General features: G+C 51.6%; 1 protein-coding gene across 4 annotated transcripts in view; it reads right to left on the bottom strand.

The window, feature by feature from the left end:
- The window catches only part of SETD2 (SET domain containing 2, histone lysine methyltransferase), a 106,821-nt gene extending 81,246 nt beyond the window's left edge, over positions 1-25,575 (bottom strand). Inside the window, exons 1-3 of one of the 4 annotated variants that reach the window (XM_069729146.1) lie at positions 24,743-25,575; positions 23,726-24,710; positions 7,388-7,444 (exon numbers count right to left, since the gene is read on the bottom strand). In XM_069729146.1, the coding sequence (XP_069585247.1) occupies positions 7,388-7,444; positions 23,726-23,760 (92 nt within the window). In that variant the 5' untranslated portion in view covers positions 23,761-24,710; positions 24,743-25,575. Of the gene's footprint in view, positions 1-7,387; positions 7,445-23,725 lie in introns of all 4 variants that reach the window. The other 3 variants (XM_069729145.1, XM_069729147.1, XM_069729149.1) reach the window with 3 other exon arrangements.
- Positions 25,576-25,630: the final 55 nt, after the last annotated feature.

Raw genomic sequence — 25,630 nt, 5'->3', positions numbered from 1 at the left:
TCCCCAACAGTGTCACCAGCAAAGCCCCCCCACACCATCACACCTCCTCCTCCATGCTTCACGGTGGGAACCAGGCATGTAGAGTCCATCCGTTCACCTTTTCTTCATCGCACAAAGACACGGTGGTTGTAACCAAAGATCTCAAATTTGGACTCATCAGACCAAAGCACAGATTTCCACTGGTCTAATGTCCATTCCTTGTGTTCTTTAGCCCAAACAAGTCTCTTCTGCTTGTTGCCTGTCCTTAGCAGTGGTTTCCTAGCAGCTATTTTACCATGAAGGCCTGCTGCACAAAGTCTCCTCTTAACAGTTGTTGTAGAGATGTGTCTGCTGCTAGAACTCTGTGTGGCATTGACCTGGTCTCTAATCTGAGCTGCTGTTAGCCTGCGATTTCTGAGGCTGGTGACTCGGATAAACTTATCCTCAGAAGCAGAGGTGACTCTTGGTCTTCCTTTCCTGTGGCGGTCCTCATATGAGCCAGTTTCTTTGTAGCGCTTAATGGTTTTTGCCACTGCACTTGGGGACACTTTCAAAGTTTTCCCAATTTTTCGGACTGACTGACCTTCAGTTCTTAAAGTAATGATGGCCACTCGTTTTTCTTTACTTAGCTGCTTTTTTCTTGCCATAATACAAATTCTAACAGTCTATTCAGTAGGACTATCAGCTGTGTATCCACCAGACTTCTGCACAACACATCTGATGGTCTCAACCCCATTTATAAGGCAAGAAATCCCACTTATTAAACCTCACAGGGCACACCTGTGAAGTGAAAACCATTCCCGGTGACTACCTCCTGAAGCTCATCAAGAGAATGCCAAGACTGTGCAAAGCAGTCATCAAAGCAAACAATGGCTACTTTGAAGAACCTAGAATATAAGACATATTTTCAGTTGTTTCACACTTTTTTGTTAAGTATATAATTCCACATGTATTAATTCATAGTTTTGATGCCTTCAGTGTGAATGTACAATTTTCATAGTCATGGAAATACAGAAATATCTTTAAATGAGAAGGTGTGTCCAAACTTTTGGTCTGTACTGTACACGGGACCGAAGGCCTCACAGGCCCAGAAGGGAGGTCCGGCCATAAGAAGCTCCGCAAGCAGCTACACAGAGAGACCCCCTCCTCACCGCCCAGCAAGGAGCTATACGGAGAGACCCCCTCCTCACCGCCCAGCAAGGAGCTACACGGAGAGACCCCCTCCTCACCGCCCAGCAAGGAACTACACGGAGAGACCCCCTCCTCACCACCCAGCAAGGAGCTACACGGAGAGACCCCCTCCTCTCCGCCCAGCAAGGAGCTACACGGAGAGACCCCCTCCTCTCCGCCCAGCAAGGAGCTACACGGAGAGACCCCCTCCTCACCGCCCAGCAAGGAGCTACACGGAGAGACCCCCTCCTCACCACCCAGCAAGGAGCTACACGGAGAGACCCCCTCCTCTCCGCCCAGCAAGGAGCTACACGGAGAGACCCCCTCCTCTCCGCCCAGCAAGGAGCTACACGGAGAGACCCCCTCCTCACCGCCCAGCAAGGAGCTACACGGAGAGACCCCCTCCTCTCCGCCCAGCAAGGAGCTACACGGAGAGACCCCCTCCTCACCGCCCAGCAAGGAGCTACACGGAGAGACCCCCTCCTCTCCGCCCAGCAAGGAGCTACACGGAGAGACCCCCTCCTCACCACCCAGCAAGGAGCTACACGGAGAGACCCCCTCCTCACCGCCCAGCAAGGAGCTACACGGAGAGACCCCCTCCTCACCGCTCAGCAAGGAGCTACACGGAGAGACCCCCTCCTCACCGCCCAGGAAGCAGCTACACGGAGAGACCCCCTCCTCTCCGCCCAGCAAGGAGCTACACGGAGAGACCCCCTCCTCACCACCCAGCAAGGAGCTACACGGAGAGACCCCCTCCTCTCCGCCCAGCAAGGAGCTACACGGAGAGACCCCCTCCTCACCGCCCAGGAAGCAGCTACACGGAGAGACCCCCTCCTCACCGCCCAGCAAGGAGCTACACGGAGAGACCCCCTCCTCACCGCCCAGCAAGGAGCTACACGGAGAGACCCCCTCCTCACCACCCAGCAAGGAGCTACACGGAGAGACCCCCTCCTCACCGCCCAGGAAGCAGCTACACGGAGAGACCCCCTCCTCACCGCCCAGGAAGCAGCTACACGGAGAGACCCCCTCCTCACCGCCCAGCAAGGAGCTACACGGAGAGACCCCCTCCTCACCGCCCAGCAAGCAGCTACACGGAGAGACCCCCTCCTCACCGCCCAGGAAGCAGCTACACGGAGAGACCCCCTCCTCACCGCTCAGCAAGGAGCTACACGGAGAGACCCCCTCCTCACCGCCCAGGAAGCAGCTACACGGAGAGACCCCCTCCTCACCGCTCAACAAGGAACTACACGGAGAGACCCCCTCCTCACCGCCCAGCAAGGAGCTACACGGAAAGACCCCCTCCTCACCGCCCAGCAAGGAGCTACACGGAGAGACCCCCTCCTCACCGCCCAGCAAGGAGCTACACGGAGAGACCCCCTCCTCACTGCTCAGCAAGGAGCTACACGGAGAGACCCCCTCCTCACCGCCCAGCAAGGAGCTACACGGAGAGACCCCCTCCTCACCGCCCAGCAAGGAGCTACACGGAGAGACCCCTCCTCACCGCCCAGCAAGGAGCTACACGGAGAGACCCCTTCCTCACCGCTCAGCAAGGAGCTACACGGAGAGACCCCCTCCTCACCGCTCAGCAAGGAGCTACACGGAGAGACCCCCTCCTCACCACCCAGCAAGGAGCTACACGGAGAGACCCCCTCCTCACCGCTCAGCAAGGAGCTACACGGAGAGACCCCCTCCTCACCGCCCAGCAAGGAGCTACACGGAGAGACCCCCTCCTCACCGCCCAGCAAGGAGCTACACGGAGAGACCCCTCCTCACCGCCCAGCAAGGAGCTACACGGAGAGACCCCTTCCTCACCGCTCAGCAAGGAGCTACACGGAGAGACCCCCTCCTCACCGCTCAGCAAGGAGCTACACGGAGAGACCCCCTCCTCTCCGCCCAGCAAGGAGCTACACAGAGAGACCCCTCCTCACCGCCCAGGAAGCAGCTACACGGAGAGACCCCCTCCTCACCGCCCAGCAAGGAGCTACACGGAGAGACCCCCTCCTCACCGCCCAGCAAGGAGCTACACGGAGACCCCCTCCTCAGCGCTCAGCAAGGAGCTACACGGAGAGACCCCCTCCTCACCGCCCAGGAAGCAGCTACACGGAGAGACCCCCTCCTCACCGCCCAGGAAGCAGCTACACGGAGAGACCCCCTCCTCACCGCCCAGCAAGGAGCTACACGGAGAGACCCCCTCCTCACCGCCCAGCAAGCAGCTACACGGAGAGACCCCCTCCTCACCGCCCAGGAAGCAGCTACACGGAGAGACCCCCTCCTCACCGCTCAGCAAGGAGCTACACGGAGAGACCCCCTCCTCACCGCCCAGGAAGCAGCTACACGGAGAGACCCCCTCCTCACCGCTCAACAAGGAACTACACGGAGAGACACCCTCCTCACCGCTCAGCAAGGAACTACACGGAGAGACCCCCTCCTCACCGCCCAGCAAGCAGCTACACGGAGAGACCCCCTCCTCACCGCTCAACAAGGAACTACACGGAGAGACCCCCTCCTCACCGCTCAGCAAGGAGCTACACGGAAAGACCCCCTCCTCACCGCCCAGCAAGGAGCTACACGGAGAGACCCCCTCCTCACCGCCCAGCAAGGAGCTACACGGAGAGACCCCCTCCTCACTGCTCAGCAAGGAGCTACACGGAGAGACCCCCTCCTCACCGCCCAGCAAGGAGCTACACGGAGAGACCCCCTCCTCACCGCCCAGCAAGGAGCTACACGGAGAGACCCCTCCTCACCGCCCAGCAAGGAGCTACACGGAGAGACCCCTTCCTCACCGCTCAGCAAGGAGCTACACGGAGAGACCCCCTCCTCACCGCTCAGCAAGGAGCTACACGGAGAGACCCCCTCCTCACCACCCAGCAAGGAGCTACACGGAGAGACCCCCTCCTCACCGCTCAGCAAGGAGCTACACGGAGAGACCCCCTCCTCACCGCCCAGGAAGCAGCTACACGGAGAGACCCCCTCCTCACCGCCCAGCAAGGAGCTACACAGAGAGACCCCCTCCTCACCACCCAGCAAGGAGCTACACGGAGAGACCCCCTCCTCTCCGCCCAGCAAGGAGCTACACGGAGAGACCCCCTCCTCACCACCCAGCAAGGAGCTACACGGAGAGACCCCCTCCTCACCGCCCAGCAAGGAGCTACACGGAGAGACCCCCTCCTCACCACCCAGCAAGGAGCTACACGGAGAGACCCCTTCCTCACCGCTCAGCAAGGAGCTACACGGAGAGACCCCCTCCTCACCGCCCAGCACCAATAATAGAGGATCATAACACGTCTCATAATGCAATACACCAGACCACGCAATGTGCAGCACCGAACAAGAAAATACAGACTGCAGCTCTGGAGTATAATACAGGATGTAACTCAGGATCAGTAATGTAATGTATGTACACAGTGACTGCACCAGCAGAATAGTGAGTGCAGCTCTGGGGTATAATACAGGATGTAACTCAGGATCAGTAATGTAATGTATGTACACAGTGACTGCACCAGCAGATTAGTGAGTGCAGCTCTGGGGTATAATACAGGATGTAACTCAGGATCAGTAATGTAATGTATGTACACAGTGACTGCACCAGCAGAATAGTGAGTGCAGCTCTGGGGTATAACAGGATGTAACTCAGGATCAGTAATGTAATGTATGTACACAGTGACTGCACCAGCAGAATAGTGAGTGCAGCTCTGGAGTATAATACAGGATGTAACTCAGGATCAGTAATGTAATGTATGTACACAGTGACTGCACCAGCAGAATAGTGAGTGCAGCTCTGGGGTATAATACAGGATGTAACTCAGGATCAGTAATGTAATGTATGTACACAGTGACTGCACCAGCAGAATAGTGAGTGCAGCTCTGGAGTATAATACAGGATGTAACTCAGGATCAGTAATGTAATGTATGTACACAGTGACTACACCAGCAGAATAGTGAGTGCAGCTCTGGGGTATAATACAGGATGTAACTCAGGATCAGTAATGTAATGTATGTACACAGTGACTGCACCAGCAGAATAGTGAGTGCAGCTCTGGGGTATAACAGGATGTAACTCAGGATCAGTAATGTAATGTATGTACACAGTGACTGCACCAGCAGAATAGTGAGTGCAGCTCTGGAGTATAATACAGGATGTAACTCAGGATCAGTAATGTAATGTATGTACACAGTGACTGCACCAGCAGAATAGTGAGTGCAGCTCTGGGGTATAATACAGGATGTAACTCAGGATCAGTAATGTATGTACACAGTGACTGCACCAGCAGAATAGTGAGTGCAGCTCTGGAGTATAATACAGGATGTAACTCAGGATCAGTAATGTAATGTATGTACACAGTGACTGCACCAGCAGAATAGTGAGTGCAGCTCTAGGGTATAATACAGGAAGTAACTCAGGATCAGTAATGTAATGTATGTACACAGTGACTGCACCAGCAGAATAGTGAGTGCAGCTCTGGAGTATAATACAGGATGTAACTCAGGATCAGTAATGTAATGTATGTACACAGTGACTGCACCAGCAGAATAGTGAGTGCAGCTCTGGGGTATAATACAGGATGTAACTCAGGATCAGTAATGTATGTACACAGTGACTGCACCAGCAGAATAGTGAGTGCAGCTCTGGAGTATAATACAGGATGTAACTCAGGATCAGTAATGTAATGTATGTACACAGTGACTGCACCAGCAGAATAGTGAGTGCAGCTCTAGGGTATAATACAGGAAGTAACTCAGGATCAGTAATGTAATGTATGTACACAGTGACTGCACCAGCAGAATAGTGAGTGCAGCTCTGGGGTATAATACAAGATGTAACTCAGGATCAGTAATGTAATGTATGTACACAGTGACTGCACCAGCAGAATAGTGAGTGCAGCTCTGGAGTATAATACAGGAGGTAACTCAGGATCAGTAATGTAATGTATGTACACAGTGACTGCACCAGCAGAATAGTGAGTGCAGCTCTGGAGTATAATACAAGATGTAACTCAGGATCAGTAATGTAATGTATGTACACAGTGACTGCACCAGCAGAATAGTGAGTGCAGCTCTGGGGTATAATACAGGATGTAACTCAGGATCAGTAATGTAATGTATGTACACAGTGACTGCACCAGCAGAATAGTGAGTGCAGCTCTGGAGTATAATACAGGATGTAACTCAGGATCAGTAATGTAATGTATGTACACAGTGACTGCACCAGCAGAATAGTGAGTGCAGCTCTGGAGTATAATACAGGATGTAACTCAGGATCAGTAATGTAATGTATGTACACAGTGACTGCACCAGCAGAATAGTGAGTGCAGCTCTAGGGTATAATACAGGAAGTAACTCAGGATCAGTAATGTAATGTATGTACACAGTGACTGCACCAGCAGAATAGTGAGTGCAGCTCTGGGGTATAATACAGGAAGTAACTCAGGATCAGTAATGTAATGTATGTACACAGTGACTGCACCAGCAGAATAGTGAGTGCAGCTCTGGGGTATAATACAAGATGTAACTCAGGATCAGTAATGTAATGTATGTACACAGTGACTGCACCAGCAGAATAGTGAGTGCAGCTCTGGAGTATAATACAGGAGGTAACTCAGGATCAGTAATGTAATGTATGTACACAGTGATTGCACCAGCAGAATAGTGAGTGCAGCTCTGGAGTATAATACAGGATGTAACTCAGGATCAGTAATGTAATGTATGTACACAGTGACTGCACCAGCAGAATAGTGAGTGCAGCTCTGGAGTATAATACAGGAGGTAACTCAGGATCAGTAATGTATGTACACAGTGACTGCACCAGCAGAATAGTGAGTGCAGCTCTGGAGTATAATACAGGATGTAACTCAGGATCAGTAATGTATGTACACAGTGACTGCACCAGCAGAATAGTGAGTGCAGCTCTGGAGTATAATACAGGAGGTAACTCAGGATCAGTAATGTAATGTATGTACACAGTGACTGCACCAGCAGAATAGTGAGTGCAGCTCTGGAGTGCTGGTCTATGGGACGTTATATGGACTCTAAATTTATTACATACTGGGTAGAAAACTGCTAAGTAAGAACACCCCATTGCTACACATCTGGATGACAGAAGCCACAGGCCCTTATCAGACGCAGCAGGGTCTTCATTGCGGCGTCTTTCCCTTCCCCTCGAGTACCGGGGTGGGGGGTGCAGAGACTGCAGATAATGATAGAGTCACATATATGTATAGTCACAAACAAGTGCATTTACTGTTGGTCAGGAGGCCTCTGCGATTCCTCCTGTTCTGTCTCATCATCTTGTTCTGCCCTGAAAGACAAATACACAAACATTAAGAATACGAGCAGCATGATGTAAAGGGCAAAAGTGTTCACGCCCCTAATATAATAGTGCTAATGGCTGTGCAGCGACCTGCGGGACGATCAGACATTGTTCTATATGGTGAAGGCCACCGTGGACTTATGATCGGTAATGCCGTTTATTTGGGGTATGTGGGGGGTCCAGCTCCGGGCTCAGCCATATACAGGGGGACACAGGCTGCCGTTTATTTGGGGTATGTGGGGGGTTCAGCTCCGGGCTCAGCCATATACAGGGGGACACAGGCTGCCGTTTATTTGGGGTATGTGGGGGGTTCAGCTCCGGGCTCAGCCATATACAGGGGGACACAGGCTGCCGTTTATTTGGGGTATGTGGGGGGTCCAGCTCCGGGCTCAGCCATATACAGGGGGACACAGGCTGACGTTTATTTGGGGTATGTGGGTGGTTCAGCTCCGGGCTCAGCCATATACAGGGGGACACAGGCTGACGTTTATTTGGGGTATGTGGGTGGTTCAGCTCCGGGCTCAGCCATATACAGGGGGACACAGGCTGCCGTTTATTTGGGGTATGTGGGGGGTCCAGCTCCGGGCTCAGCCATATACAGGGGGACACAGGCTGACGTTTATTTGGGGTATGTGGGGGGTTCAGCTCCGGGCTCAGCCATATACTGGGGGACACAGGCTGACGTTTATTTGGGGTATGTGGGGGGTCCAGCTCCGGGCTCAGCCATATACAGGGGGACACAGGCTGCCATTTATTTGGGGTATGTGGGGGGGTTCAGCTCCGGGCTCAGCCATATACAGGGGGACACAGGCTGCCGTTTATTTGGGGTATGTGGGGGGTTCAGCTCCGGGCTCAGCCATATACAGGGGGATACAGGCTGCCGTTTATTTGGGGTATGTGGGGGGTCCAGCTCCGGGCTCAGCCATATACAGGGGGACACAGGCTGACGTTTATTTGGGGTATGTGGGGGGTTCAGCTCCGGGCTCAGCCATATACAGGGGGACACAGGCTGACGTTTATTTGGGGTATGTGGGGGGTCCAGCTCCGGGCTCAGCCATATACAGGGGGACACAGGCTGCCATTTATTTGGGGTATGTGGGGGGTTCAGCTCCGGGCTCAGCCATATACAGGGGGACACAGGCTGCCGTTTATTTGGGGTATGTGGGGGGTTCAGCTCCGGGCTCAGCCATATACAGGGGAACACAGGCTGCCGTTTATTTGGGGTATGTGAGGGGTTCAGCTCCGGGCTCAGCCATATACAGGGGGACACAGGCTGCCGTTTATTTGGGGTATGTGGGGGGTTCAGCTCCGGGCTCAGCCATATACAGGGGGACACAGGCTGCCGTTTATTTGGGGTATGTGGGGGGTCCAGCTCCGGGCTCAGCCATATACAGGGGGACACAGGCTGACGTTTATTTGGGGTATGTGGGGGGTTCAGCTCCGGGCTCAGCCATATACAGGGGGACACAGGCTGACGTTTATTTGGGGTATGTGGGGGGTCCAGCTCCGGGTTCAGCCATATACAGGGGAACACAGGCTGCCGTTTATTTGGGGTATGTGGGTGGTTCAGCTCCGGGCTCAGCCATATACAGGGGGACACAGGCTGACGTTTATTTGGGGTATGTGGGGGGTCCAGCTCCGGGCTCAGCCATATACAGGGGGACACAGGCTGCCGTTTATTTGGGGTATGAGGGGGGTCCATGCGATCCCTCCCGTTCCCGCCATTCACACCGAGTTCAGCAGATCGGTCTGTACAAGGTGCAATGGGGATACGTCGCTGCTGACAGATCTCATAAGGTATAATGGATGGTGCATACAGAAACAATCTGCCCGATCCTTTTCCTTCCCATCTGCACCTGCGCTGCTGCAGTGGGTTGGGCAGATCATTATCCTACATCTGTGGGGTCACGTGGCCCCCGTTACAGCTGCTGATTCTGTACTAGCGGGGGATGTCGTGCGTATCATGCACCACCTAAACAATACGTGCGCTGCGCCATTCATGTCCAGGCAGCAAGGCAGGCAGTAATTTGGGATTTATCGGGTTTGTTATCTGTGGTGTCACATAGGGAATACATGTCATACACCCCAGTATAGGTGACCCCTCAACACGGGCACTAATGATACTGGGGGTCTCCCTGACATCAGGATCAACTTATTACAGGAAGTGGCTGTGAGCGAGAGGTCACCTGAGGTCACGAGAAGCTGGGGGCTCTGCCGACCCTACAGGACTACAACCCCCATAAGACACAACCTGCAGTCAGAGTGTCACAGGAGGGTGAGGGGCACACACAGGTGTTTAACACTTCGCTCTCCATGACAATACAATGGAGCTACCCATAGCATTTGGGTCATGACGGGCAGCCATGTTTACCGTTGATGCGATGTGATCTACAATGGACATTTATCTTGGATCATCCATAGACGACCTGGAGATCCGGGGTTGGACCAGTCACTCTAAGAACAAGATAGTAAAAGCCTCGCTGACCGCTGCTCAGTTATGTGAAGCATCTAAGAAAATGGCCGAGGAGCGAAGACGAGGGGCGAAGCGAGCACAACAGCCGAGTGCCGGGCCCATCTGTGGAGTCCGGAGACAGACGACAGCCCTGAAACCCACCATTCACAGACGTCAGAATTAACGCGCCCCATCCCCCGAGCGACTGCAGGATGAAGCAAGATGTCACCATTCTGCAGACCTTTATGTGCATCACCCGGCCCAACTGACAGCGTCCACCCTGGACCCGTCTGACCACCATCGCCAGCGACCGATTATCAGTTACACATATCAATGACACCCACGAGGTCAAAGTGCAGGACGGCACGAAAATCAGTAACGTTCATGGTGAAAAATGTTCATTTCACAATTTTCTTGCCCTATAAACAGGCTGTTGAGCACCTGAAGAATAAGCAAAATGCTGGCTCATCAGATGGAATGATCTTTGGTGCAGCACAAGGGATCATCGCTCACAAGAACAATGGCGGCGTGTGCGTGGAGCGATCTACTACAGATTGGCGAGTGCGCATCATTTACCCACTGACCGTCATATCGTGCCAATGGTCCGTCTGTGTAAAAGGATCTTAACGGTGGTCCCCCAAATCAAGATCAAGGGTCTCCCTCTACTGCGATGTGCAGCCGACTGCAGGATCTAGGAGAGACGGGACTGATCTATTTTACTGACACGGTCACTCATCTTGACGAATCTGCACACAATCGCTGCCGTCAATGGTCCCAAAGACTCCGTGATTCACAGCCTCATCCCAGACCCCCGCACCGGCCCTTTGGGGAGGTCTGATGTAGCGACAGTGGTTTCTAAGATCACGTAATCACCGATCCACAGAATAGCAGAAGCCCCCAGATCAGTTGGGGTCTGACCGCTGAGATCTCTCCCAATCTTAGAGGGGCTGCCGGCCCCTGAGGAAATCATTAATGGTCTGTAAGCTCCGCTCCGTGGTTCCAGCCGTGAATATAGTTACAGTCACGTCCTGACTGGAGTCTCAGAAACGTCTCCTAGGCCACGTTCACACGGTCAGTACTTCACATCAGTACTTGTAGCCAAAATCGGGAGTGGAACAACCAGCGGAAAAGAAGACTGGAAACTCGTCACCACTTCTGTATTTATCACCCACTCCGGATATTACTGATGTAAAATACTGACCGAATACTGATCGTGTGAACGTGGCAACAATGGATTCTACAAGGGACCGCAACTAGGTAACTCGTATACCTGTGATGGGACCGGCAAGCAGAGCCGAATCCTAGCGGTGTGTAAGGCTCAGGCGACTTGCCGAAAAGGTACTCGGGTGGACAACTGCCCTTACACTTTCTTTTTTCCCCTAGACCTGTGGATGTGTGCACGTACTGTAGTGTCAGTGTGCTAATACACCGCCACCTAGACCTGTGGATGTGTGCACGTACTGTAGTGTCAGTGTGCTAATACACCGCCACCTAGACCTGTGGATGTGTGCACGTACTGTAGTGTCAGTGTGCTAATACACCGCCACCTAGACCTGTGGATGTGTGCACGTACTGTAGTGTCAGTGTGTTCATACACCGCCACCTAGACCTGTGGATGTGTGCACGTACTGTAGTGTCAGTGTGCTAATACACCGCCACCTAGACCTGTGGATGTGTACACGTACTGTAGTGTCAGTGTGCTAATACACCGCCACCTAGACCTGTGGATGTGTGCACGTACTGTAGTGTCAGTGTGCTAATACACCGCCACCTAGACCTGTGGATGTGTGCACGTACTGTAGTGTCAGTGTGCTAATACACCGCCACCTAGACCTGTGGATGTGTGCACGTACTGTAGTGTCAGTGTGCTAATACACCGCCACCTAGACCTGTGGATGTGTGCACGTACTGTAGTGTCAGTGTGCTAATACACCGCCACCTAGACCTGTGGATGTGTGCACGTACTGTAGTGTCAGTGTGTTCATACACCGCCACCTAGACCTGTGGATGTGTGCACGTACTGTAGTGTCAGTGTGCTAATACACCGCCACCTAGACCTGTGGATGTGTACACGTACTGTAGTGTCAGTGTGCTAATACACCGCCACCTAGACCTGTGGATGTGTGCACGTACTGTAGTGTCAGTGTGCTAATACACCGCCACCTAGACCTGTGGATGTGTGCACGTACTGTAGTGTCAGTGTGTTCATACACCGCCACCTAGACCTGTGGATGTGTGCACGTACTGTAGTGTCAGTGTGTTCATACACCGCCACCTAGACCTGTGGATGTGTGCACGTACTGTAGTGTCAGTGTGTTCATACACCGCCACCTAGACCTGTGGATGTGTGCACATACTGTAGTGTCAGTGTGCTAATACACCGCCACCTAGACCTGTGGATGTGTGCACGTACTGTAGTGTCAGTGTGTTCATACACCGCCACCTAGACCTGTGAATGTGTGCACGTACTGTAGTGTCAGTGTGTTCATACACCGCCACCTAGACCTGTGGATGTGTGCACGTACTGTAGTGTCAGTGTGTTTATACACCGCCACCTAGACCTGTGGATGTGTGCACGTACTGTAGTGTCAGTGTGCTAATACACCGCCACCTAGACCTGTGAATGTGTGCACGTACTGTAGTGTCAGTGTGTTCATACACCGCCACCTAGACCTGTGGATGTGTGCACGTACTGTAGTGTCAGTGTGTTTATACACCGCCACCTAGACCTGTGGATGTGTGCACGTACTGTAGTGTCAGTGTGCTAATACACCGCCACCTAGACCTGTGGATGTGTGCACGTACTGTAGTGTCAGTGTGTTCATACACCGCCACCTAGACCTGTGGATGTGTGCACGTACTGTAGTGTCAGTGTGCTAATACACCGCCACCTAGACCTGTAGATGTGTGCACGTACTGTAGTGTCAGTGTGTTCATACACCACCACCTAGACCTGTGGATGTGTGCATGTACTGTAGTGTCAGTGTGTTCATACACCGCCACCTAGACCTGTGGATGTGTGCATGTACTGTAGTGTCAGTGTGTTCATACACCGCCACCTAGACCTGTGGATGTGTGCACGTACTGTAGTGTCAGTGTGTTCATACACCGCCACCTAGACCTGTGGATGTGTGCACGTACTGTAGTGTCAGTGTGTTCATACACCGCCACCTAGACCTGTGGATGTGTGCACGTACTGTAGTGTCAGTGTGTTCATACACCACCACCTAGACCTGTGGATGTGTGCATGTACTGTAGTGTCAGTGTGTTCATACACCGCCACCTAGACCTGTGGATGTGTGCACGTACTGTAGTGTCAGTGTGTTCATACACCGCCACCTAGACCTGTAGATGTGTGCACGTACTGTAGTGTCAGTGTGTTCATACACCGCCACCTAGACCTGTGGATGTGTGCACGTACTGTAGTGTCAGTGTGCTAATACACCGCCACCTAGACCTGTGGATGTGTGCACGTACTGTAGTGTCAGTGTGTTCATACACCGCCACCTAGACCTGTAGATGTGTGCACGTACTGTAGTGTCAGTGTGTTCATACACCGCCACCTAGACCTGTGGCTGTGTGCATGTACTGTAGTGTCAGTGTGTTCATACACCGCCACCTAGACCTGTAGATGTGTGCACGTACTGTAGTGTCAGTGTGTTCATACACCGCCACCTAGACCTGTGGATGTGTGCATGTACTGTAGTGTCAGTGTGTTCATACACCGCCACCTAGACCTGTAGATGTGTGCACGTACTGTAGTGTCAGTGTGTTCATACACCGCCACCTAGACCTGTGGATGTGTGCATGTACTGTAGTGTCAGTGTGTTCATTCACCGCCACCGTCCCGGTGTACAGCACAGTTGCAGTCCTCTTCTGAGCGACGTCAGTCACCGCTCTTCAGACTGCCCAGGTCACTCCATGCGGGAGCCGGAGGTCTCTTTTACAATGCACGCCTATGGGGGTCTCGCTCTGCTGCTCCGTAGACTTACACTAATGTCACGCAGAGCACAGCATGACCTGGAGAAAGTCTGAGAAGGTGCAGAACGGTGCTGGATAGAAGAGGAGACAACGATAGGGCAGTATAATAACACACCGACACTGCAGTATATACACAGGTTTAAGAGGATAAAGTTCATTAAAGGGTTCCTTTACCAATGGCCTCTGCAGTGCACAGGGGTAGAGCAGCGGTCGAGCACGCTGTACTCCGGTGGTCCGAAGAAAGGATCGGAGGAGCATTTGCTCCATTTCTGCTCCAATTAGGGTGGGCACTGCAGAGCAGCACTCGGGATTGCTGGGGGTCTCTGCGATCACCAAGCTACCACCGATCCTACAGCCACTGTACCACAGACGGATGACATATCCTTCTCCAAACTCAGCCGCACACACGGATACAGGTGGCATCCATTACTTGCTGGAATAGCCCGGGTGACTACATGCAGTGTGACACAGGATCAGCACAGAGATTTGTGAAGACAACTGAAGCAAACACTCAGCAGTGAGAAGCATCAGCTCCGACAATTCACAGCTTCTAACTCCACTAACCGCAAACAGAGGAATTAAAAAACTAAGGGCGCGCTGCACTCCAGAATGGTGATGGAGGGGAAAAAAGAAGTTGCATTTCTTGGTGCAAGTGACACCGTCACCGTAATTTGCAGCTGTTTGTATTTTCCTCTAGTCGTCATTCTCGCCTCCAGTACGGTCTCCTGGAAAAGTCTCCTGTAACTTACGATCCCGCAGGGGTATGCGACTCTAAGGCTACTTTCACACTAGCGTCGGAATCTCCCCGTCGCAATGCGTCGGGCAGAGATTCCGACGCTAGCGTTTAACGCACTGCACAACGGAGGCAGCGGATGCATTTCTCCGGCGCATCCGCTGCCCCATTTTAAGGCGCGGGGAGGTGGGGGCGGAGTTCCGGCCGTGCATGCGCGGTCAGAAAAAGCGATCCGTCAGGAGCAAAAAACGTTACATGTAGCGTTTTTGCTCCCGACGGTCCGCCAAAGCACGACGCATCCGTCGCACGACGGATGCGACATATGGCAATCCGTCGCAATGCGTCGTCAATACAAGTCTATGGGGAAAAAAATGCATCCTGCAAGCACTTTTGCAGGATGCGTTTTTTTCTGCAAAATGACGCATTGTGACGGATTGCAGAAAACGCTAGTGTGAAAGTAGCCTAACACAAGGGCGGTCAGAGATCAGCGCCTCTCTGTGCACGTTAGCCTGTGAGGTACAGTAAAGCATCGTTCTTAAGTTCCCAATAGTCAAAATCAGCTGGAAATACTGGGGTGCTGGCAGGGAAATCGCAGCCTACAATATGTGGCTTTTTGAAGCATTTTTCAACATTTATTAGAATAGGGAAAAACGCTGCAAAAAATGCTGAAATGACTGATGCTGCAGAAACGAAACGGCTTCAAATCTGCAAGATAAGCAAGCGAGCGTCGTGTGCACGGGGCTGCAGGGAGCTCAGTACTTTGCTGGCACAAGGAAATGCTTCAGTTTTTGTGGCAAAGCTGCAAAGAAATAAAAACCGCAGCAAATACTTAACGCATGCACACAGCCAAAGTCGGTGTTTTCACTGCACAATGACTTCGGGATCCCGGCACATCCACATTGGGAGGTGACAGGCGCCATGAAGTGTACGTGCCTCCGGTCCTGGCGGGAACCTGCAGCTCCATCTGCGCCTGTCGCCTCCCAGTGTGGACGGGCTATGGGCGCTGCTGGCGCTGCTGGTGCTGTCAGATCCACAGATCCTGAGCAGACAATGCTATCCACTCACATATATACAGGGGGCGACCACATGGAGATAGCGAGGGAGGAAATTCTGCTCCAAACTGTAGCTGGTAAACCAGACAGCAAACCACATTGATGGAGAGGCTGCGGGTTATCTCTTCCTCTGGATTTCCTCGGCAGCACATGGAGGACTCTTCATAAAATGCTGTCCACAATGCTGATGATGTGTGCACCGAACAGGAGGCCAGAACCCTGGAAAGTCGGTGTCGGTCCTCATCATACACACGCCTGGCCTGTGTCACCATTACTACACCCCGTATTTACACCAAACCCCTAGTGTACGATCAGATTTAGGCCATGTTCACACGATCCTTTTTTTCAATGCGAATTGCCGCGATTTTCCCGCTGCGGGTCCGCAGCTGTTTTCCATGCAGGGTACATTACATTGTACCCTATGGAAAACAGGAACTGCTGTGCCCACAATGCGGAAAATCAAAAAAAAAAAGCTGCGCTGAATAGCTGCGGGAAAAAAGAAGTACCATGTCACTTCTTTTTTCGGAGCCGCAGCGGTTCTGCACCCATTGACCTCCATTGTGAGGTCAAACCCGCAGTAAAACCCGCAGATGAAAAAAATATCTGCGGGTTTTACTGCGGTTTGTGGTGCAGAACCGCTGCAGCAGGAAGTGCGGGGAAGCAGGCGGAAGTGCGTGGGCGGAGTGTGGCTGCCCCCCCGTGCTCCGATCCCGCCCCCCCCGTGCTCCAATCCCACCGCCCCGTGCTCCGATGCCCCCCCCAGTGCTCCGATGCCCCCCCCCCGTGCCCTAATCTCCCCCCCTTATACTTACCCGGCGTCCGTCCGGCCGTCTTCTCCCTGGGCGCCGCCATCTTGCAAAATGGCGGGCGCATGCGCAGTGCGCCCGCCGAATCTGCCGGCCGGCAGATTCGTTCCAAAGTGCATTTTGATCACTGAGATATAATCTATCTCAGTGATCAAAATAAAAAAAAATAGTAAATGACACCCCCCCCCCCCTTGTCACCCCCATAGGTAGGGACAATAAAAAAAAATTAAGATTTTTTTTTTTTCAAACTAAGGTTAGAATAGGGTTAGGGGTAGGGTATTTTCAGCCATTTTAACCCTAAAAAACTTCCTAGAAAACACACAGACTCTGCATAGAAAACTGCATAAAAAAAGTATCAAAAAAAGTATCAAAAAACGCATCAAAAAACGCATCAAAAAACGCATCAAAAAACGCATCAAAAAACGCATCAAAAAACGCATCAAAAAAACGCATCAAAAAACGCATCAAAAAAGGACAAAAAAAGGACCTGCGTTTTCTGCCAAGAGCTGCAGTTTTTTAAAAAACAGTCCTGAAAAAAAAAGGATGGAAATCAGGAACGTGTGAACATACCCTCAGATGGATTAAGGCCATGTTCACACAGTGCGTTTTTTACCGCGGAACCGCGGCGGTTTTGCCGCTGCGGTTCCGCCGCTGCGGTTCCGCAGCTGTTTTCCATGCAGGGTACAGTACACTGTACCCTATGGAAAACAGGACACACTGTGCACATGGTCCGGAAATTGTAAAAAAAAAGACGCGCTGAATAGCTCCCGGAAAAAAGAAGGAGCATGTCAATTCTTTTTCCGGAGCCGCAGCGGTTCTGCACCCATAGACCTCCATTGTGAGGTCCAAACCGCAGTAAAACCCGCAGATCAAAAATATATCTGCGGGTTTTACTGCGGTTTGATGTGCAGAACCGCTGCAGCAGGAAGTGCGGGGAGCGGGCGGAAGTGCGTGGGCGGAGTGTGGCTGCCCCCCCCGTGTTCCGATCCCGCCCCCCCGTGCTCCGATGCCCCCCCCCAGTGCTCCGATGCCCCCCCCCCCAGTGCTCTGATGCCCCCCCCGTGCCCTAATCTCCCCCCCCTTATACTCACCCGGCGTCCCGGTGTCCGTCCGGCCGTCTTCTCCCTGGGCGCCGCCATCTTGCAAAATGGCGGGCGCATGCGCAGTGCGCCCGCCGAATCTGCCGGCCGGCAGATTCGTTCCAAAGTGCATTTTGATCACTGAGATATAACCTATCTCAGTGATCAAAATAAAAAAAAATAGTAAATGACACCCCCCCCACTTTGTCACCCCCATAGGTAGGGACAATAAAAAAAATAAAGAATTTTTTTTTTTTTTTTTTCACTAAGGTTAGAATAGGGGTAGGGGTAGGGTTAGGGTTAGGGTTAGGGGTAGGGTTAGGGGTAGGGTTAGGGTTAGGGTTAGGGGTAGGGTTAGGGTTAGGGGTAGGGTATTTTCAGCCATTTTAACCCTAAAAAAATTCCTAGAAAACACACAGACTCTGGCTAGAAAACTGCATCAAAAAAACGCATCAAAAAACGCATCAAAAAACGCATCAAAAACGGACCAAAAAAGGACCAAAAAAAGGACCTGCGTTTTCTGCCAAGAGCTGCAGTTTTTTAAAAAACAGTCAGGAAAAAAAAAGGATGGAAATCAGGAACGTGTGAACATACCCTCAGATGGATTTACAGATGGAATATTGTTGTTTGTTTTGTTTACATTTGTTCCAGGTGACAAGGGTCTTCAGGTGGATTACCAGTATAATAAAATATTACAACAACCTGTGTCTTTATTTCATTAAAAGACTTTGTAATAATGTGTGTGTGTGTTTTATTATCCATTTCAGACTATTGGATTAATAATGGATAGGTGTCAGAATTGACGCCTCTTCATTATTAATCTGGCTTAATGTCACCTTACAATAGCAAGGTGGCATTAACCCTTCATTACCCCATATCCCACCGCTACACGGGAATGGGAAGAGAGTGGCCAAGTGCCAGAATAGGCGCATCTTCCAGATGTGCCTTTTCTGGGGTGGCTGGGGGCAGATGTTTTTAGCCGGGGGGGGGGGGGGGGGCAATAACCATGGACCCTCACCAGGCTATTAATATCTGCCCTCAGTCACTGGCTTTACTACTCTGGCGGAGAAAATTGCGCGGGAGCCCACACAGTTTTTTTCCGTGATTTAACCCTTTCATTTAATAGCTAGAGCTCCCAAATTTTGCACATACACACTACTAACATTAGTAGTGTGGAATATGCAAAAAAAAAGGGGATATGAGATGGTTTATTGTATGTAACCATGTCTCATTACTGGCTTTTAAGCTATCTAGCGCTATATGAAATAATTATATATATATATCTCTATGTGTAGACATTTATTCTACCTATTCTAATGTAAGCTGTCAGTGTGATTTTACTGTACACCGCACTGAATTGCCGCCTTTTCTCTCTAACACCGCTGCGTATTTCTCGCAAGTCACACTGCTGGTCCGTGTGTAATCCGTATTTTTCTGGCTTCCATAGACTTTCATTGGCGATTTTTTTGCGCAATACGGTGACAAACACAGCATGCTGCGATTTTCTATGGCCGTAGAAAGCCGTATAATACTGATCAGTAAAATACGGCAGATAGGAGCTGGGGCATAGAGAATAATTGTGCCGTGTGCAATCCGTATTCTCTGCACCTCTCATATATCCGTAAAACACGGTAGTGTGACGCCGACCTTATACTTTTATGCCTTCCAGGGCAGAGGAGTCGGAGTCCATTTTGGTGGAGTCTAAATAAAATGGACTGACTCCGACAATACATAATACATTGGGTGCAATAGTACAATGCAGGATGTGATGGAAGTGGGAAAGTGATGAGATCTCCTGTAAATCTCTGCTGCACTTATGTCCATGCTCAGTAGTGACCGGTGCTGTGGAGTCGGAGTCAGGGAAATTGAGGTGTCGGAGGTTTGGTTAGACTCCACAGCCTCGGTGCCGTCCCCTAAATATCAGACATTCAGACCCATTGTAACGGGGCACAAAGCTGGGGGGCAGTGATAGACATCACAGGCACACTATACACCTTGCTGATGTTCTTAAAAGTTGCGAACGGTCTGGTCTTTTACTTAAGGTACCGTCACATTTAGCGACGCTCCAGCGATATAGACAATGATCCGACCTAAACTAGATCGCTGGAGCGTCGCTGTTAGGTCGCTGCAGAGATGTCAAACACAGCAACTGCAGAACGATGCAGGAGCGATCCAGTGACGTACTTATCGTTCTTGCTGGTTGTTAGCTCTGTGAAAAACCATTGCTGGCATCGTTGCTTTTGCTGTCAAACATGACAAATCACGCCGACCTGACGACCAAATAAAGTTCTGAACTTTCTGCTCCGACCAGCGATGGCACAGCGGGATCCTGATCGCTGCTGCGTGTCAAACACAACGAGATCGCTAGCCAGGACGCTGCAACGTCACGGATCGTTGTCGTTCTCGTTGTAAAGTTGCTGAGTGTGAAGGTACCTTAAGTCTCGCTGCCTTGAAGGTGCTCGATTGGCCGACTTCATTTGCGTCTTTACACAGATCTGGCTTCTCGGGTGCATTCCTCTAAGCCATACACGCTCTCGACTCCTCACCCAGTGCAATGGTTACGCTCCCTCACGTAATAATATTTTAATGGGTCTAGACAGGGATGCCCCCTATCCCCCCTTTAGCTTGTGCACCCTTTAGCACAGGCCCTTGGTCTGTAACATAAGGAATAACCTGAACATTCAGGGATTCCCGGGGAAGGATTTCCTGTGGTCTCTCAGCAGACGACATCCTTCTCACTTCATGCAATCCAAAGTCTCCTTAGGCTACGTTCACATTTGCGGTGCGTCGGGCGCAACCGCGGTGACGCATGCGCCCCTATATTTAACATGGGGGGCGCATGGACATGCGTTGTGTTGCGTTTTGTGACGCATGCGTTTTTTGGGCGCAAGCGTCAGGGCGCAGAGGACGCTGCTTGTTGCATTTTTTTTTGCGCTATAAAAATGAACGCATGCGTCTCAAAACGCAGCGTTTTGCATGCATTTTTGCGTGCGTTACTGACGCAGCACACAACAACGCAAATGTGAACGTAGCTTTACACAATCACATGCGACTTCATATCCTGAAATGCTCCATATTCTATAAGGGTATGTGCACATGTTGCGGATTCGTGTGCAGATTTTTCCGTGCAGATTCTGAAAAATCCGCAGGTAAAATGCCCTGCGTTTTACCTGCGGATTTACTGCGCTTTTTGTGCAGATTTCACCTGCATTTTACCTGCGGATTTACTGCGCTTTTTGTGCAGATTTCACCTGCGTTTTACCTGCGGATTTAGTGCGGATTTCTCCTGCGGTTTTACACCTACGGATTCCAATTATGCAGCAGGTTTCCGCGCGTTTTATTGCGCAGTATGTGCACTGCGGATTTGGTTTTCCATAGGTTTACATGGTACTGTACAACGCAACGAAAATTGCTGCGAATCCACAGTGTGTGCACAGACCCTTAAAGTGAACACTACAAAAACTGCAGCTCCCCCCAATATCCTCGCTCGGCAGTGAGGGTCCTATGAGAAACGTTCACATTCGCCTGGAAAGACACCAAACGCAAATAGCTTGGAGTCTTTGTAACATGGTCTTCTGAGACCCTGTATAGACACAATGCCCCCGACTTCTTTCAGATTAATTTACTACTCTCCACATGGTCTAAACGTCCCCTTCATTTTAGGGAGAGCAGTGGCCGTAAAGCTGACCATCTTACCTAAATGTCTATGTGTTGGAGACCCCGCCTGTACCAATCCTGCGTCCAATAGTGAAGACATTTCACTCAGCTCTTCTTTTTATTTTTGGGGGACATAATCGCCACTGTACAGACAAATCCGTCCTCTTTTCTCCCAAAACACAGGGAGACCTCTCTCTTTCCCAGATAGCTGGCGATAAAATTTGGCAGCACACCTTCGTCAGATCCCACCATGGGCCTCATTGTGGGCACATAAATGGTCAGAAATCGGAAAACTTTGGATAACCCCCCCATACACCCCAATTCATTATTATGGTCAACAACATCCTTGCTGGGTTCCATGTTATGTACAGGAAATATTTGGAGGATAGGTGGAAAAGCACAAACCCCATCTAGCATCTCATTCCTTTTAACATGACAAAGCCGTGGTTTCGAGCCCACCTATTCTACTATGCTGATGTAGTGGACCCCCTTTACTAGAAATAGTCTCCCCTTCCAAACTATTAGGGAACGGTTTAAAATCCCAAATACGGTTTTTCCTCCCTTCCACAGATCTGTCACTAAACACAATATTCTCTGCTCCATTTAAACGTCTTTGTAACCCCCCTCCCCCCACAGAGGGTCTTCTGGGAATATCTGGTATTTTATAGTCCCCTCTTAGGCTTCTTTCACACTAGCGTCGGAAACTCCCCGTCGCAATGCGTCGGGGAGAGATTCCGACGCTAGCGTTTAGCGCATTGCACAATGGAGGCAGCGGATGCATTTCTCCGGCGCATCCGCTGCCCCATAGTAAGGTGCGGGGAGGTGGGGGCGGAGTTCCGGCTGCGCATGCGCGGTCGGAAAAAGCGGTCCGTCAGGAGCAAAAAAACGTTACATGTAGCGTTTTTTGCTCCCGACGGTCCGCAGAAGCACGACGCATCCGTCGCTCGACGGATGCGACGTGTGGCAATCCGTCGCAAATGTGTCGTCAATACAAGTCTATGGGGAAAAAACGCATCCTGCAAGCACTTTTGCAGGATGCGTTTTTTCTGCAAAACGACGCATTGTGACGGATTGCAGTTAACGCTAGTGTGAAAGTAGCCTTAGGCCCGGTGGGGGAGATCTGGGTAGGGCGCACCCTCTATATAACACACGAGGAGAACTAATATGAGATGGTAATGCCGGATATTGTGCATAGATGTGTTCCCCCCGGAGGGCTCGCTGCCGCACATATTCTGGTATCGGCCATTAATCTCTCCTTGGTGACGGACCTGATCCCCTCGATCCTAGAGTTCCCCTGGATCCTCTGACCTCCCCGCTCAATGTGCCTCCATTCTCTATGGGAAAACGTCCAGCCAGGCTGCTCCTCTATATATGCCTCATTGCCCCCCATTGGGAAAAAACATCAGCTCCCACCATTAAAGTGCTGGCGAGGATCAGGGAGACCAGGTGGATGGAGAAGCTCACCGAGTGCTTGATTCATTTAATGACTGTCACCGTGTTGGCTTAAGATGATGTACGGCCTTTCCCCTTATTTTTTCCCTCTCCCCTCCACTTTTATTGATCACCTAGGAACCACTTATTCATTGCACATTGGACTTTTTACTGCTTTCACAAGACTTAGTCGATATTTCATTGTCCGGGGTAATCAGAAGGTTTCACCTAGTTGGCGCTGCCTAAACGCATATTGCATTGTTAAAGATAAAAATTGTTAACAGATAGAAAAAAAAAAGAAATCTCATCAAAGACTGCAGGTAAACAATCCAACCTCCCATAGATGGCGGCACAAATACCCAAAGGGAAAATTCTCTAGATGCCGACAACTGGGGCAGCGAGACCTTCCCCACCAAATCTCCGAGACGCTACATGTGGGTCATGGATGAGGGACTCAATAACACCAGGTATTACACAGCTCCCCCACACATACATTTATAAAGGCCACTGTATATTGTATAGGGTCATTATTTTCCTATAATAATTCACATCAGCCTGACAACTACTCCTAACAGGAGGGCCGGCATACATACATGGATGACCCCTGGAATCTGCACTTATCCAGACGTAACATTGAGGGCGGCGGGGTACATGAGGAGCGCCCCCTATAGGACATGTATCACATCTATGGCATTGTGTATCTCACAGGAGACCATGGGCCGCTTCTTACAATCACACAGTTCCATCAGCTGAGGACACTAACATGATTCCGTGGGTCACTACAAATCCCAGAAAGCTGCCAAGTCATGCTGGGAGTTGTAGTTGATATTAGTTAGGGATACATGGGAATGGAGCAGATGAGCTGCGGATTGGAGATAACGGTCATACACCGGTCAGGAGGGGGTCAGAACTACCCCACAAATACACACCCGTCGTAGGCTTATGATCAGCACATGAGTGCACCTTCCCTCCATACAACTCTGCAAACCTCTAGAGGTGGATCACGGAGAGATACGGAGGGGACAGGCCCTTGGGGATTTCGGGGTGCAGCTTTGACAGACAGGTGGGATATACTTACTCAGTCGGGTGTTCTGGATCATAGAAATCCCCCATTGTCAGTTGTGGAGCAAGGCATCCAGCCTGTGGAGAGGTGGGGGAGCGACTCCAGAGAGACGGGGTGCAGGAAAGGAGATCACTTCAAATGGGTCAATCGCCGGGCAGCCCTGGAAATCCAGAGGGAGAACAGATACTACAGATGTCCTCAATTGCAAATATTGGGGTTCACGCAGAAAATAACTCCAGAGAAGACGATCCAAAGATATTGGGGTGCAGGAGCTCCAGATAATGTTATCTCCAGATATCGGGGGTCTCACAGAAATCCTCAGATAGACTGGGTGGGTGCAGGAAAGACACCTCCGGAGGGATGAAGAAGCTTCAAGAGTGAAGAAAGTCAACAGCAAATATCAGGGCGAACACAGAAAGCCTCTGGAGACCGGGCGCAGCGGACAGCAAATAGCGTTAAGGTATTGGGGTGAAGGAGTTCCAGATATTGAGGTGCTTGCAAAAGGATTAATTCCAGATCTCAGGGTGCACGCAGCAGGGTTCCCTAAATATTAGGGTTAAAGGTCCTCATCTGCAATCTGACAACGGCCCTGGTTGTTTTGGGAGCACACAGTAGGTTCCCTTAGATATTATGGTGCAGAAATGTTGCTCAATAGAGATCCCCTCCTTCCATCAGTGATTTTAGGGTGCAGCCTCCCTCTCCTTCCATCAGCCGGTGGTGACAGTGCACAGATTTGGGGTACAGATGGTTCTGGGAACACAGACTTTGGCTGAAGATTTCAGCAGGGCTCCAGGGATTCTCAGATGCACTGACCTGAGGTGCACTTTCCAGCAGGGCTCCCCGCTCATCAGTCCATGGCTCTGGGGGTACAGATTTCAGAAGGAGTTTCCCTCGTTCCACCAGTGATTTGGGGGTGCACAGACCTGGGGCGCAGACTTTAGCAGGGCTTCCCCCTTCCAGCAGTAATCTGGGGGTGCAGTAACTTTGGGGGTGCACAGACCTGGGGTGCAGTGACTTCGGGGGTGCACAGACTTCAACAGGGCTTCCCTCTTCCAGCACTGACTTCGGGGTGCACAGACCAGGGATGCACTGACTTTGGGGGTGCACTGACTTCGAGGTGCACAGACCAGGGGTGCACTGACTTCGGGGGTGCACTGACTTCGGGGGTGCACAGACCTGGGGTGCAGACTTTAGCAGGGCTTCCTCCTTCCAGCAGTAATCTGGGGGTGCACTGACTTCGGGGGTGCAGTGATTTTGGGGGTGCACACACCAGGGGTGCACTGACTTCGAGGTGCACAGACTTTGGGGGTGCACAGACTTTGGGGGTGCAGTGACTTCGAGGTGCACAGACCTGGGGTGCAGACTTTAGCAGGGCTTCCTCCTTCCAGCAGTAATCTGGGGGTGCACTGACTTCGGGGGTGCAGTGATTTTGGGGGTGCACAGACCAGGGGTGCACTGACTTTGGGGGTGCACAGACTTTGGGGGTGCACAGACTTTGGGGGTGCACAGACTTTGGGGGTGCACAGACCAGGGGTGCACGGCCTGTAGCACGGCTTCCCCCTTCCAGCAGTGATTCTGGGCTGCAGACAGGACGGACAATGGCGGCGGCTCCGTCCTCCGCTCTCCCCTGGTCTCAGGCCATGATGCCGCTGCTCTCTCTCCGGCCTCTCACTACTGCGCGTCCCCGGCTCCCGCTTACTAAGAAGGCCGCCTACTTGGAGAGTGTTTCGGGCTGCGCGCTTACCACAGGCCGCGGCTTGTCCCGGAGCTGTCAGGGGACAAGTTACCAGTGTAGGCCGGAGGAAGGTGCAGGTTTCCCGGCAGGATCGCGGCTCTGCGGCCTCCGGCTGCTCGGCTCCTCCTCCCCCAGAACACGGAGCGGAAATGGCGTAAACCCATCCACTTCCTCCAGTCACAACT

The sequence above is a fragment of the Ranitomeya imitator genome, chromosome 6 (genome assembly GCF_032444005.1).
Source record: "Ranitomeya imitator isolate aRanImi1 chromosome 6, aRanImi1.pri, whole genome shotgun sequence".
Taxonomy (NCBI): domain Eukaryota; kingdom Metazoa; phylum Chordata; class Amphibia; order Anura; family Dendrobatidae; genus Ranitomeya; species Ranitomeya imitator.
This window is presented reverse-complemented; position numbering and strand designations above follow the sequence as displayed.